We start from the raw sequence: 12,650 nt of genomic DNA on the forward strand, positions 1-12,650 counted from the left end.
TATTTCTTTTTCAGGCTTGTTTTGGTTTTGGCACAGAGAATAACTCTGCTAATTGTGTCATTCTGGCCAGGAATGAAAAAAAAAAAAAGCTCAGGAATTTCTGAGGCTTCACAGGAATGGTGCCTTTGRATCTAAACTTCACCCCTGTGGCTGCTGAGCCGTTGTTATCTGGGCTGTCCACACCCCTCCTGTACAGCCCCCACGGCCCCGATAACTCAGAATGTGTAAACAAGGGCTCCCTGCTGCAACAGGGCAAAAATTGCTTTTCTTCTGCTCCTGTTCCTCTTTCTAAGCTTTTTAGTCCGATTTCTGCTAGAAACAGTATGAGTGATTGCAAATAAAATGGTCTACGTGGAGTGTAGAGGTAACGGGCTTTTGTCGTAACCAGTGGAAAATGCTGTGCAAATTGATCACAGGAGTGGGGTAACTTGTGATGTGAGATTGGGATTGAAAAAAATTCATGATAAGCATCAAGGTGCAAAAAAAAAATGTTGAATAAAAGTGAACAGTTGGGAGGGAAGTGAGAAGAACCACTGGTATTTGTTAGTGCCTTTCCTGGAAGTGCAGCCACTGGCCAAAGGTGTCGTGGCCCCTGGTGAGAGCTGAGCCCAGGAGTTCTTGGAGCAAATCATGGGATTGGGAAGCTGCAGACGGAATTTGTGGAAGGCAAAACATACAGCCAAGGCAAGCAGGAGGAAATGCTCTGTGGTTCCTAGGAAACACCAGACTATCTCCTGTGTTGGAAGCAGCGTGTGCCTGGCTTGCATTTGGAATCTTGTACCTGGCATGGACTGGGAAATGTAAGAGCTTAACTYGCCTCCAGGCATTCATGTACATGTCTGTATTTAGATTTCTATATAGGATAGGTTGGATTCGATCTTTTTGAGGTTTTTTTCCAACCCTAACAGTCCTCTGATTGTACAAAGTGTAAGAACCACTGAATTCTGGGGCTGCGGGCATATCTGGAATATGAAAAGCAGGAAATGTCTGTTCCATGTAAATCACAAACTGAGCCCRTTTTACTTGAGTGTTACAAACAGAATTCAATTTGGTCTTTAACGTTGAGCTACGTGGTGATAGTTGGGGTAAGTGGTGGAGCCTTTTGTGGTTTCTTTCTCTCTGAATTAAAACAAATGCTTTATCAGCAGTAAAGAGCACAATGGGGCTGAAGAGTGGCCTTGGCCACTGGGAAATAAAACCGGATATGAGAGATGGAAGTGTTGTGGGACTTCTTCAGTAGCCAAGTATCAGTGCTGGTGAATTATCCTTAATGGTTTTGTAGTCTTAAGGCAGCATTCTTTAGGTGTACAAAATTAAGGAAACAAGAAAACATGCAATTTTTTTTTACCCCTCAATAATATGAAGGAATTCTACATATTAAATATGGGATTTCTTAATCGTTGTTACTTCGTGTGTGCTATCTGAAGAGGAAGATATGTGTTCTAGTCCTAGCAAACGTGTTCTTCTCGGTGGGTCTGAGGCAGGGGGTATTTATAGAGAAAAATCCTTGGATTTTTCCAAGGGCAGGTGGAAAACCATGTAATTTGCTGTCAGATAAAATCTTGATAAGCAAAGCTGATSTGGAGCTGAAAGCCATGTTTGTATTTGTTCAGGGTAATGAAGGTGAAAGGGACCAACAGTTAATTATCTGCTCCCAGTGTAGGATTTTGGGAGCTCTCGAAGCTCCCTGAGTAACTCAGCACAACTGCAGGGCTGTGTTGACATTGGTGTGCTGCAAATCTGGGGTGCCAGCACTGACCCACTTCTCTCCCTGGAAAGGGGCGGGCCTGGGATCCACTCTTTTCTTAGGAAAGCAGGAGATCCATGAAATAAAAACAGTCAGGAAAGGGGAGGTCAGAACAGAACAAAGCAAACMCACCGTGGGCTGTCCTGCCTTGGGTTTGGATGTTACATCAGTTTGTAGAAGGCTTTTTGTGTCTGGCCCTGTGCTTGTTTATTTATTTATGCATTTTATTTTGAATGTCTTCCAAAGAAAGCTCAGACAAAAAAAAAAATGGGTCTTTTTATTAAACTCAGGAAAAGAAGAGTGGTGTTGATGTTTGCCTGCTGTGCTTGAGGAGGTGAAATGTCATTCCCAGCAGAATTCCTTTTGCTTGCATAGGTGCTTTGAGGAGTTCTGTGCAACCTGAGATAAGGGCAATATTAAAGCAGCGTGGAGTTACTGAAACCAGGGCATCAGCTCCATTTAGAATCCATTATTTACCCAGGAAAACAATTATTGTAATTATTGTACAGAGAATTGCGTAGAGAATTATTGTACAGAGGACTGTCATTCCGAGCTCACAGCACTTCTCCATGTTTCAGTTCACTCCCAGTCGGCCAAGTTTAATAGATTCCACCCCCTTATTGCCAATAAAAGCTGTGAATCCCTCAGCCAGAGGCTGCAGGACTGACAGAAGGTTTCTTTGCAGGACCAGCTGAGGCAATGCTTCTCCAGACAGCCGGCGGGGGCGAAGGACACGGACACGCTGGTGCAGGAGCCCGACAGCCAGTACGGCACCTGGAACGAGCAGAGGCACAACAGTGACAGGTGAGRRCCAGCAGGGCTTTCCTCAGCTCAGRAATCCCAAAATCCCACAGTGGTTTGTGCTGGAAGGACCTTGAAGATGTCTCATCCCAGCCCTCAGCCATGGAGCACCTTCCGATCCCTGTTCTTGGACACTTTTATTTGTTTTCTTGGTTTATAAATCTATTTTTCTGCCATTGCCATTCCTCTAACAGTCTCAACAATATTTCCAGGTAGGCTGAATGGCAAAATCCCTCTGGAATAGTAGAATGGCAAAATCCCTCTGGAATAGTAGAATGGCAAAATCCCTCTGGAACAGTAGAATGGCAAAATCCCTCTGGAATAGCAGAATGGCAAAATCTGCTATTGGTTTATAAATCTATTTTTCTGCCATTGCCATTCCTCTAACAGCCTCAACAATATTTCCATGTAGGCTGAATGGCAAAATCCCTCTGGAACAGTAGAATGGCAAAATCCCTCTGGAATAGCAGAATACCAAAATCCCTTTGTAACAGGGACTCTGGGCCCCAGGTGGGGTGACACAGGGTGCATCTCTCTGTATCCACATCTGAGACTCTCGAGTGTTTTATTGGCAGTGAAGTGGAGGATGAAATGGAATATCAGCTGAGTGAAGCAGAGTATTGCTGATGCTTTTCTGTTCTTAAAATGATTTAGTGAAATAAAGCTAGAGCAGCAAAGTGTGAGGTTTTTTATAGTTCACACCTGTTGTGTAAATTACAGCTTGATCTACTCTGAACCCATGTCCTGTCTGCTCAGTGTGGTATGAAAATAGCATTTTGTCTGTTTTTTAATGCTATACTTGTTGAGATCTTACAGCAGACATTAATGCCAGTTATGTTTGCTCTGTTCTGCACTTGGGAACTGCGTGTTATAAATATTCTATTGCTTATGAAATCAGGGTAACGACCAGCTCGAGGTTCAGCAGGAGAGTGAATGCCAACAGTGACAGCCAGGCTGCTGTAAAATTAACTYGGATTCCAGGATGGTACAGACATTTCTGAGATCAGTTTCTTAACRAAGGTGCTTCTCTCAGCTTCAGAGCAGACAACACTGGAGTTATTTCAATCCATCCACCCTGGGTAAAACAGCTCCCCCTAAACATTCTGATTCACTGAAGGATTGAACTCAGTCCCATGTGCCAGAATTTTGTTAGCACTGAGAGAAATGTTTAGGTTTTTCTTTTTTTTGTGGTGTAATGGTGACAGCATAGAGACTCTTCAGCATTTTGCCACCCCATTGCTCTGCTTTATTTTGACTTACAGCTCATTGCAGGGGAATTACTGGTGTATTAATTCAGGCACTCAAAGAGAAAYGAGATTAATGTACTTTAAATAATGGAAGTCTTCCTGGAATATATTGAACGTGCATTTTGTCTGCAGTTTATTTTATGTGAAGTCCCTGCCAGGAGCAGTGCAGGCACTCTCCTCATGCTGCTGTGGGTGCTCTGAGCAGGCTCTGCCTTTGGTGCCTCCTCCTCACCCCAGCTGGAGACAGGAACTCACAGGAGATGTTGATGGTTCAGTTTTCCTGTTTTCCTGCTTGGCCTGGCTCACATCCCTCAGAGCATTTCCCCTGCCAGCCCTGTGGTGTCACATCCCGCAGGGACCAAACGGTGTCACAGYCTCCTGCTGTGCTGGGGGAACCCCCAGGCTCGGGCATTTCCCAGTATTGGAGCCATGGAGGGATTATTTTAGGAGTGTTTCATTAGTGCTTCTGTGAATGACCTCATCTTCATGGAATCACAGAGTCCTTAAGGTTGGAAAAGCCCTCCAGGATCAGTGAGTCCAACCATCACCAGAATCCCACCATGGCCACTGAGCCACATGGCCCAGTGCCACCTCCTCTTGGCATTTGAACATTGCAGGGGTGGTGACTCCACCACTTCTCTGGGAGAGGAAGGGAATTTTAAAATAAAGAGCCATAACTACATGGCAACAGGATGAATATGGTCTTTTTCCTAGATGAGCTTTTGGAAGGTGAAGGAAGGARCATTTTAATCTAGAACTGAGTCACTGCTGGAATTAGTGTAAGGAGCTCCTCTGGGCTGGTTCCAGWGAGCTTTGGCCAGTAACTCCTTGGGGTGGACAGATATGAAACCATCTCCTCCAATTTGGAAGCAATAATTGGATTATTCTTAGTTTATCTAAAAGATTCTATTTTAATTTTTTCAAGTGCTTTCAGTAAGCTTTTCCAAGTTGATATTGTAGAAAGCCCTTAGATTAGGCCAATCTTCATAAGGAAAGTTATTGGTTTTTACAGGAAAGGAATTGGTTTTAGGTGGTGGATCCATAGGGCTCTGACTCCTCATTTCAGAGGCTGAAGCAACACCTTTATGGCCTCTGTGCACTGCCTTGCTAAAACTAATTAAATTTTATTACAGTTGAAGATGAGGATTGCTGTCAGTTTATTGCCCATTGTGATAACCATCCTGCTGGGTTTTTGTGTTCCACRTGAAGGATGATTTCTCAGAGAAATGTCTATAAATGCACCTGTGGAACATCAGGGGCAGCTTGTGACTATGCTCACAAACCCTGAAACCTTAATGAAGTAATAGGAAGAGGTGCATGATACAGCTCAGTAATGAGAACTGAAAGTACCTTTCCAATTTCATTTTTCTGAAGGGAATTTCTCCCCTAATTTGCTGTTTGCTGGAAAGAATCCACTGTACCTAACAGGGTTTGGACTCCAGGCATCCTTCCCACATTTGGGGGTGAGCTGTGCCACAGGGATTGGTGTGTGGGGCTGTAATTGTGCAGGAACTCCAAAGAAAAATCCATTGGGAAGGTTTGTGAGTGAGGAACCACCAACCAGTGCAAATTCAGCTAGATTTCTGTCACATCTTGCTCTCAGATATTTCAGTTTAAAAAACCTCAGTGAATTGTATCAGCTGCAGCCCTGAGATGTAGCAGGAAAGAGGGTTTTTGTGCAAATCCAACAGAATCCTTTCAACACACACTTTAATTTCCATGAAAGGTCCTGTGGATTGTCCTCCCCTCTCCAYTCTTCCATATTGCAGCGGGTCTAAAACCTAACGCTGCAGATACCAAATGYCATTTGAAGCAAAAATCCTAGACAAAAAGTTCTCCCAGAGCTCATTAGTGCCATTCTTAATTATCCTGGGGCCCACTGGTGAAGGAGGGAAGCAGCATTCCCTCTGCTCGTGTGCTGGAAACCCTCTGGGCAGTGTCTGCTCTGCCAGAYTGGACATTGCACCATGTGCTGGTGCTGATGGAATGCTGTTATCCAGTTAGGAGTGTTTTTCTCCTGGGATTGCTGTACCAAATATTAAGGTTGATKGTTTAAAAGATGTGCACATGTTGATATATGTGTGGTTTTTTTTAGGTTTAGAACAGTTTTCCTAGATACGTGCCCAGGAAATGGTGCTTAGTGAGAAAAGACATATGCTATACAGAGGAGAAAGAAGAAAGATCAGAACTAATCTAGTATCTAGTTTTCCTAGATACGTGCTCAGGAAATGGTGCTTAGTGAGAAAAGACTGCTATAAAGAGGAGAAGAAAAATCAGAACTAAATCTTTTGGATTTGGGTTTTTTTCGAACTGGGAGTTAAAAGGAAGACAACCCATTTTTTACTGACWGTAGATTCTTCCTGCTGTTTCAAGGAATACTCCAGCCTATAACAAAGGCAGGCACAATGGTGTACAGCATTCAGTGCTGACCCTGCACCTCTTTCCTGTCAGTGTGGGTCAAGGGAGGAATTTCAGGAATACCTTGGGAACATCCCAGCACCGGGGTGCAGGCACTGCCACCCTCCTTCCCAAGGCTCTGCCCATTCAGCCCGGCCTTAGGGTGCCACCTGGTGCCCACATCTCCAGCATTGCTGAAASGAAAAATCCTCTGCCTGCCTGGAATACACCCCAATCCCCAGCCCACTGTGAATCCAGGGGTGACAGCCGTGCCAGTGCAAGTTGCTCTTTTTGGATCCAAATTTTGGGATTTTTCTTCAGCTGCTACTGGCTAGCAAGGCCTGTATTCATGAAAAATTCTRGGAAACAAACTCCTGATTATTGCAGTTATTTTGTGTATTAATTTAGTGCARATAATTCATGCAGGTCATGAATTATCCACAGCTTAGAGAGATCAAAAGATTACACCCAGTTAGCGACATTATACCACATCCTCATAATAAACACTCTTTAGTATAACTGAAAGTGACTACAGTAATAATAATAATAATAATAATAATAATAATAATAATAATAATAATAATAATAATAATAATAATAATAATAATAGGACAAATATATTTATACACCCTGCTGCTGGTATCTGCTGCCTTCCCAGCTGCCCTTGGTACTCAGATTTTCTGTTCCACATTTATTTAATTTAACTCCTGCTGACCACATCTGATCCAGCCTGGCTTCACACATTCCATGTGCTCCATTTGCAGCTTTGTGGGTGAATCTCCTTCCCTGGAAAATGAGGTTGTGTCAGCACGGAAGCAGCCCCCAGGCAGCCACCCATCCTCACTGTCCTCACAGACAGAGCCACCCTCCCTGGCTGAGCACCATGACTTCTCCAAAGACCAAAGGAGCACCAGCCTGGACCGTTCCAGCACAGACATGGACTCAACTGATGGCACTGATTTGCCTCCTCCAGGAGACACACTCACTGAGGACAAGAACAGTTATTTCTCCTTCATTGATGTAAGTTGCCATCGTGGGAAGCAGATTTACCTCCCACTTTACCTGCTGTGTTCCCTCAGTTAATCCCTTCTGGAAGCTTTGCAACCACTTTTGCCCTGCCTTTCCCACACTGAATTTTCCCAGCTGCTTTCTTGCCTGAATAGTTTAAGATCAAAACTACAGCGTTCTTCTAAGTCTCTGTAGTGTTTAGGTTATGAAAGATTCCATAAAGCTGCTGGCCTTGGATCATCAATCATGGAATCCCAGGGTGGTTTGGGTTGGAAGAGACCTTAAAGCTCATTCAGTTCTACCCCCTCCCATGGGTAGGGAGACTTTCCACTAGACCAGRTTGCTCCAAGCCCCATCCARCCTGGCCTTGGACACTTCACTTTATGAACATTGGAAGCATGATTAAATAACACAAACAGCCAGTGACTTCTGTGCTGTGAGCCATGCAGATTTAAGGCTGTAAAGATTTTCACTATTATTTTTCTTATTTAGTCAGTTTATTTCCATAGTAGCTCACAGTTGCATTTTAAAGTTTTTCATACTGAAAAACCTTGCAGCTGGTATAAGACCAGGAATTTTTGGCCATATATGGTTAATGAGGCCTAGAGCTGCAAGAGATTTGTTTAGTTTGGAAAAGCCCTCTAAGATCGAGTCCAGCTATTCCCCCAGTGCTGCCAAGGCCACCACCACCATGTCCCCTAGTGCCACATCCACACMGTGTTTGAACACTTCCAGAARGTTCTGTTTTGTCCMTGGGTCACTAACRGTGTCTCTGTAAAACATTAATAGCTCCAAGTGCAGCTGGCAAATGCTTTGCAATGAGTAGTTTATTCCTGACCTGAAATCTTCTGAAGAGGAGCAAACCCACATTTTCTGGAGAAGGGGAGGCTCAGGGATGTTTGATGGTTACAGGCAAATCTGTAASAGCAAATTGCTTTAAGCAAGTAAATAAATGACAGCTCCTTGTTTTGCTATGTAAATGTTATTGCTTATTGGATGTGYTGGAAATGACTGATCACAGAAGTTTTCTGACTGCTGTGGCACTAAACTTGGAGTGTCCTTGTTGCTGGTGAGTGGCTTCGAGTGTTTGTGGCTGGCAGGGAAGCTGCAGCTCTGCACCACGAGGGAATTTTGTGTAGTTGCTCTTTTTAGATCCCAATCTTGGGATTTTCCTTCAGCTGCTACCAGCTGGCAAGGCCTGTATTCATAAAACATTCTAGGAAACAAACTCCTGATTATTGCAGTTTTGTGTATTAATTTAGTACAAATAATTCATGCAGTTCAGGTATCCAGAGCCTAGAGAGATAAAAGGATTACATCCAGTTAGCCACAATATACCACATCCTTATCATAAACTCTCTTCAGTATAATTTTAASTGACTACAGTAATAATAATCAGGAAAGTATATATATTTTCTAATTAATATGAGCAGGTGAATGCAATGAAGTGGSTTGGGAAGTCACTGTGGAGGAGTGGGGTTCATTGCCTGGTGTGTTTTTCCCCAGCACACGGCTGTCCTGGACTCCAGTGCTCTGAAAACTCGGGTGCAGCTGAGCAAGAAGCGCCGGTGCCGGGCGCCCGCGTCCCACTCGCAGCGCAGGAGCAGAGGGCTGGACCTGGAGAACAGGTTTTCCTTGACAGAAGAACCAGACAATGCCTGGATGTTCAAAGATTCCACAGGTAACCCCTCAGCTACCTGGTTGTTAYCAGGTTGGGTGCAAGGGTAGGAATTTGTAAATGGCATTTTTAAAATACTGCCCTTTGTTCCTACCTGAGTGCAGGAGGAGATCTCCAACAGRGTGGAGATGAAAAGCTGGCTAATGGCCTCCCCTTTTGCTTTTTTTTTTTAATAATTCATTAGAAGAGAAGAAAACTATGCAACAGGAAGATTCTGAGGAGGAAGACAAGATCCAGCACACTCCGAGGTCGTCTTCTGTGCAAGCCCAGAGACTGCCYGTGTTCCCAGGGATGGATCACTCTGTCCTCAAGGTGAGCTCAGGCAGAGCCCAGCAGGTGGGAGATAAACCAGTTCAGTAGCTGCAGGTGCTTTATAAGGCATTCCCTCACTCATTTCAGGGAATTTTTATGTTTTCATAAATCTCGAGTGATCTGTTCTGCATTCCTAGATGCTGGTTTTAAAGAACTTCTTTCTTTATTTTTCTCTTTAGGCCCAACTGCGGAAAAGACAAGAGTCTGAGAGCRCTGGTGATGTCAGCTCTGCTCAGCTCTTCAAATCCCCCAAAGCACAGCTCGGCACTCCCGGCAGCAGAGTGCTGCCCTCCAGTGTGGAAAAGGAGGACAGGTGAGAGAATCCCAGCRTCAGGAAGAGCCTCATGCTCTTTTTGGTGGAAGAAAGGGAAAAATAATGCAACAAGTTGTACATTCCTTTTTTTTTTGTTGTTGTTTCTGTCGGGAATTTTCATAATGGAAGAATAAAAAGTATATTTTTWATGTATCTTAGGTCAGAAGAAAAGTCTCCTCAGTGGCTGAAGGAGCTGAAATCAAAGAAGAGACAGAGCCATTATGAGAATCAGGTTTGAAAAGGTACTTGGGTAGGAAGGGGGGCTTTGCTAAGTGCAGGTGTGACAAACTCAGGTTTTCTTTGCTGTGTCGGTGTCACCTCTGTGCCCTTACCATGCCCTGTGTGCCAGGGGTTCCAGGCAGGGCAGTGCCTCTCCACTCCCAGTCACAGTCACTGATTCTCTGCACATCATTCTCTTGTGATATCCCAACATTTGAAAACTTTTCGTGTGTTTTCAGCACAATTCTGGGCAGCTCTTGAGTATTTAATGCATTAAATAGACAAGGCAAAAGTGACACTACAACAGAAAACACATTTTATGGGATTCCTATTCCAGCTGCCTGGCCATATCACATCCTTCCTTCTGTTTCCTTTGCAGACAGTGATTCTAACTAGAAGAAGATAAAGAAGTTTAACAGAAGCCTTAACTCATCTGAACCTAAACCCCCATGTCATGTTGCTGCTGTTTGCTTCCTGCCTCAACTGCTCTGTGCATGGTGCCTTCCTGTTTTGTGGAGAAAAGCTGCTTCGATTCATAGTCAAATACAAAGCTGTGTCTGTCAGGCTGGGGGGGGACAGTGTCACTTCAGACCTGCCTACCAGGAGAACCCCTGGATCACAGTCAGCACTTCACAAAGTCTTGGAAAAGTGAGCTATTTGGGAGTGTGGTGATCCAGGGAACTCCCCTCGCTGTGGAACAGACTCTGTAGGTGTTCAGCACTGAGATGTGACCTTTGGGAGATGTGTCTGGCTGGGCTTTGTGTTTGTTTATGAAAATAATAATTTTAATCAAATTTATCTTTTTTTTTTTTTTGTGAACAAATAGTAAGCTCCTATTTAGAATGAAGTTTGTGGAAGGTGAGAGTGGAAGAACAAATCATGTTTACTGCCATATTGAAAAAGGAAACTTGATTATTTTTTGTAAAATGTATTTTTGATTGGCTTATATTTACATGTGATCTGCTGATCTGGCAGATGGAGATAATTTTTAGATGAACAAAATGTTAACTTTTGTCACTCTTGAAGTGGTATATTCTGTGTTTTGTCAGCATGTGGAATAATTGCTTCATTGGAATGTCTTTCCTAAAAAGGATCAAGCAATAATGTCAACCAGTTCTCTTTGAAAAACAAAAAAAAAGTAAAAATATGTAAATACTGTTTTTATAACAAAAAAGGAAGGGAAGAGGGAGGATGTTACACTCATATCAGGGTTCCAGTTAATTGTTGAATGTCACTTTAATAGCAGTTTGGATAGTCCCACTTYATATTTTTATTTGTTAATCTGTAAATACCAGGTTTAAGTTTTTATTTTTATGCTGATTTTGTGGGATAACCTAAATGTGATCTTCAGTTTCTCAGAYGATTTCCTGTCCTTCCTTTGGCGAGATGTGCTGATAGCAGAGTAGACATCTCCTGGACCACACGGGTGTTTGGGTRTCCCTAATTCTCAGATATTCCCTCATCTCTGAACACTCACTTTGAAACACCAACCACCACGGCCATGGAAGACAGATTGATTCTTGCCCCAGATAAGTGCTCTTTCAGTACCCTTTAAAAGCGTAGCCCAGGGAGGGAGGTGATTCCAGGTGTTCCTCAGGCTCAGCCAGGAAAATGGGGAAGAGGGAAAGGAGAGCTCCTTGGGCTGTGCTCCCCATATCCTGCTGAGGGGCTCCTCTAGATAAAATCCATAAAGCACCAGCACTTCAGCTCCTTTTCCTCTGTCATTTTCCCAATCGGTGTTTCGGGAGCGCAGCTCCCATGAGATCCCATGGGGGCCTGTCCAGGCCTCTGTCAGTCAGGCTTGGAGCTGCCAAAACCATGTGCCAATTCTTCTCATGGAGGAGGGGGGGATTTGCAGTCCCAATCTGCAGGAAATAGCAGCAGGATGGCAGGAGACGAGTCCCATCTGCACATCTCTCGCTCTCATCCCGGATTTTGTTCTGACAGCAGCTCCCTGTGCTCCCTGGAGATGAGATGGAGACGTGTGTCTGATGTCAAAGTCTCCTCCGTGCTGCTTTGCCCTGTTTCTCGTGGGAGCTGTTGCCATTTTTGGTTTGGCAGCCCCTCAGCTCCTCACAGAGCAGCGATCCCCAGGATTCCTGATGGGAGATGGGAGATGGGAGATGGGAGATGGGAGATGGGAGATGGGAGATGAGGATGGGCTGTGTCGGATTCACCAGCTCCCCCAGCCCCTTCTCAAACCTTGCACAGATTTCCTTCCCCCTCCTTTAGATGATGGTGGAAAAGGCAACTCTCGGTGTGTTTTTTGGGATATATCCCGAGGGTTCTATGGGKGTGACACTCACCTGGGCCAGCCTGAGCAGCACATGCAGGTGAGGAGGGTGACAGTGGCTGTTCCCACTCACATCCAGTGGGGTCTGTTCCATCCCATACCCAAAAATCAGCCAATTCCCTGCTCACAGGAACATTCACACAGGCTGCGTTTCCCACTTCCACAGGTGACAGTGTTGCGTTCCCAACAGTTGGAGGATTTTCTGGTTCTTGGTCTGGGCCAGAAATTCTGTAACTGTTTGTGTTGAGGAAACTGAGGGGATTGACACGAGGTTTCCACAAAGCCCTTGAATGTGTTTGCATTTCCAYGACTGCTTGGACAATGCACTGAAATTACTGTATTGAGTAGTTTAACCTACTACTGAGAAATGTTTAATGCTTAAATGTCTAATTAAAAAGCATCTTTAGAATGTTGTTGAATGGGAAAGTGTTTTTTTCTGCTCTATTATTTCTTTATATTGTACATGGATTAAATATCAACTTCCTTCTCTTCGGGTTATCGCTCTGTAATAAAAGATATATAAATATGTTATTRCTTCTTAAATGATAGACTGTAATACACTTTATATAATTCTATTTTAATTCCAAATAATGCTTGTTGGAATTTTTTATGCTTTCACTTTTGTTGCCACGTGC

At 43.9% G+C, this 12,650-nt stretch overlaps 1 protein-coding gene across 4 annotated transcripts in view; it reads left to right on the plus strand.

Annotated features, from left to right (window-relative positions):
• The window catches only part of KIAA1671 (KIAA1671 ortholog), a 64,693-nt gene extending 52,265 nt beyond the window's left edge, over nt 1-12,428 (plus strand). For all 4 annotated transcript variants that reach the window (XM_057385123.1, XM_057385122.1, XM_057385125.1 and 1 more), the window contains 7 exons: nt 2,433-2,551; nt 6,957-7,212; nt 8,707-8,881; nt 9,063-9,190; nt 9,370-9,503; nt 9,663-9,745; nt 10,102-12,428. In XM_057385123.1, coding sequence (XP_057241106.1) covers nt 2,433-2,551; nt 6,957-7,212; nt 8,707-8,881; nt 9,063-9,190; nt 9,370-9,503; nt 9,663-9,741 — 891 coding nt within the window. In that variant the 3' untranslated portion in view covers nt 9,742-9,745; nt 10,102-12,428. The remainder of the gene's footprint in view (nt 1-2,432; nt 2,552-6,956; nt 7,213-8,706; nt 8,882-9,062; nt 9,191-9,369; nt 9,504-9,662; nt 9,746-10,101) is intronic.
• The last annotated feature ends 222 nt before the right edge of the window (nt 12,429-12,650 follow it).

This window comes from Malurus melanocephalus, unplaced genomic scaffold (genome assembly GCF_030028575.1).
Source record: "Malurus melanocephalus ecotype Western Australia unplaced genomic scaffold, MMel_1.1 scaffold_792, whole genome shotgun sequence".
NCBI lineage: Eukaryota > Metazoa > Chordata > Aves > Passeriformes > Maluridae > Malurus > Malurus melanocephalus.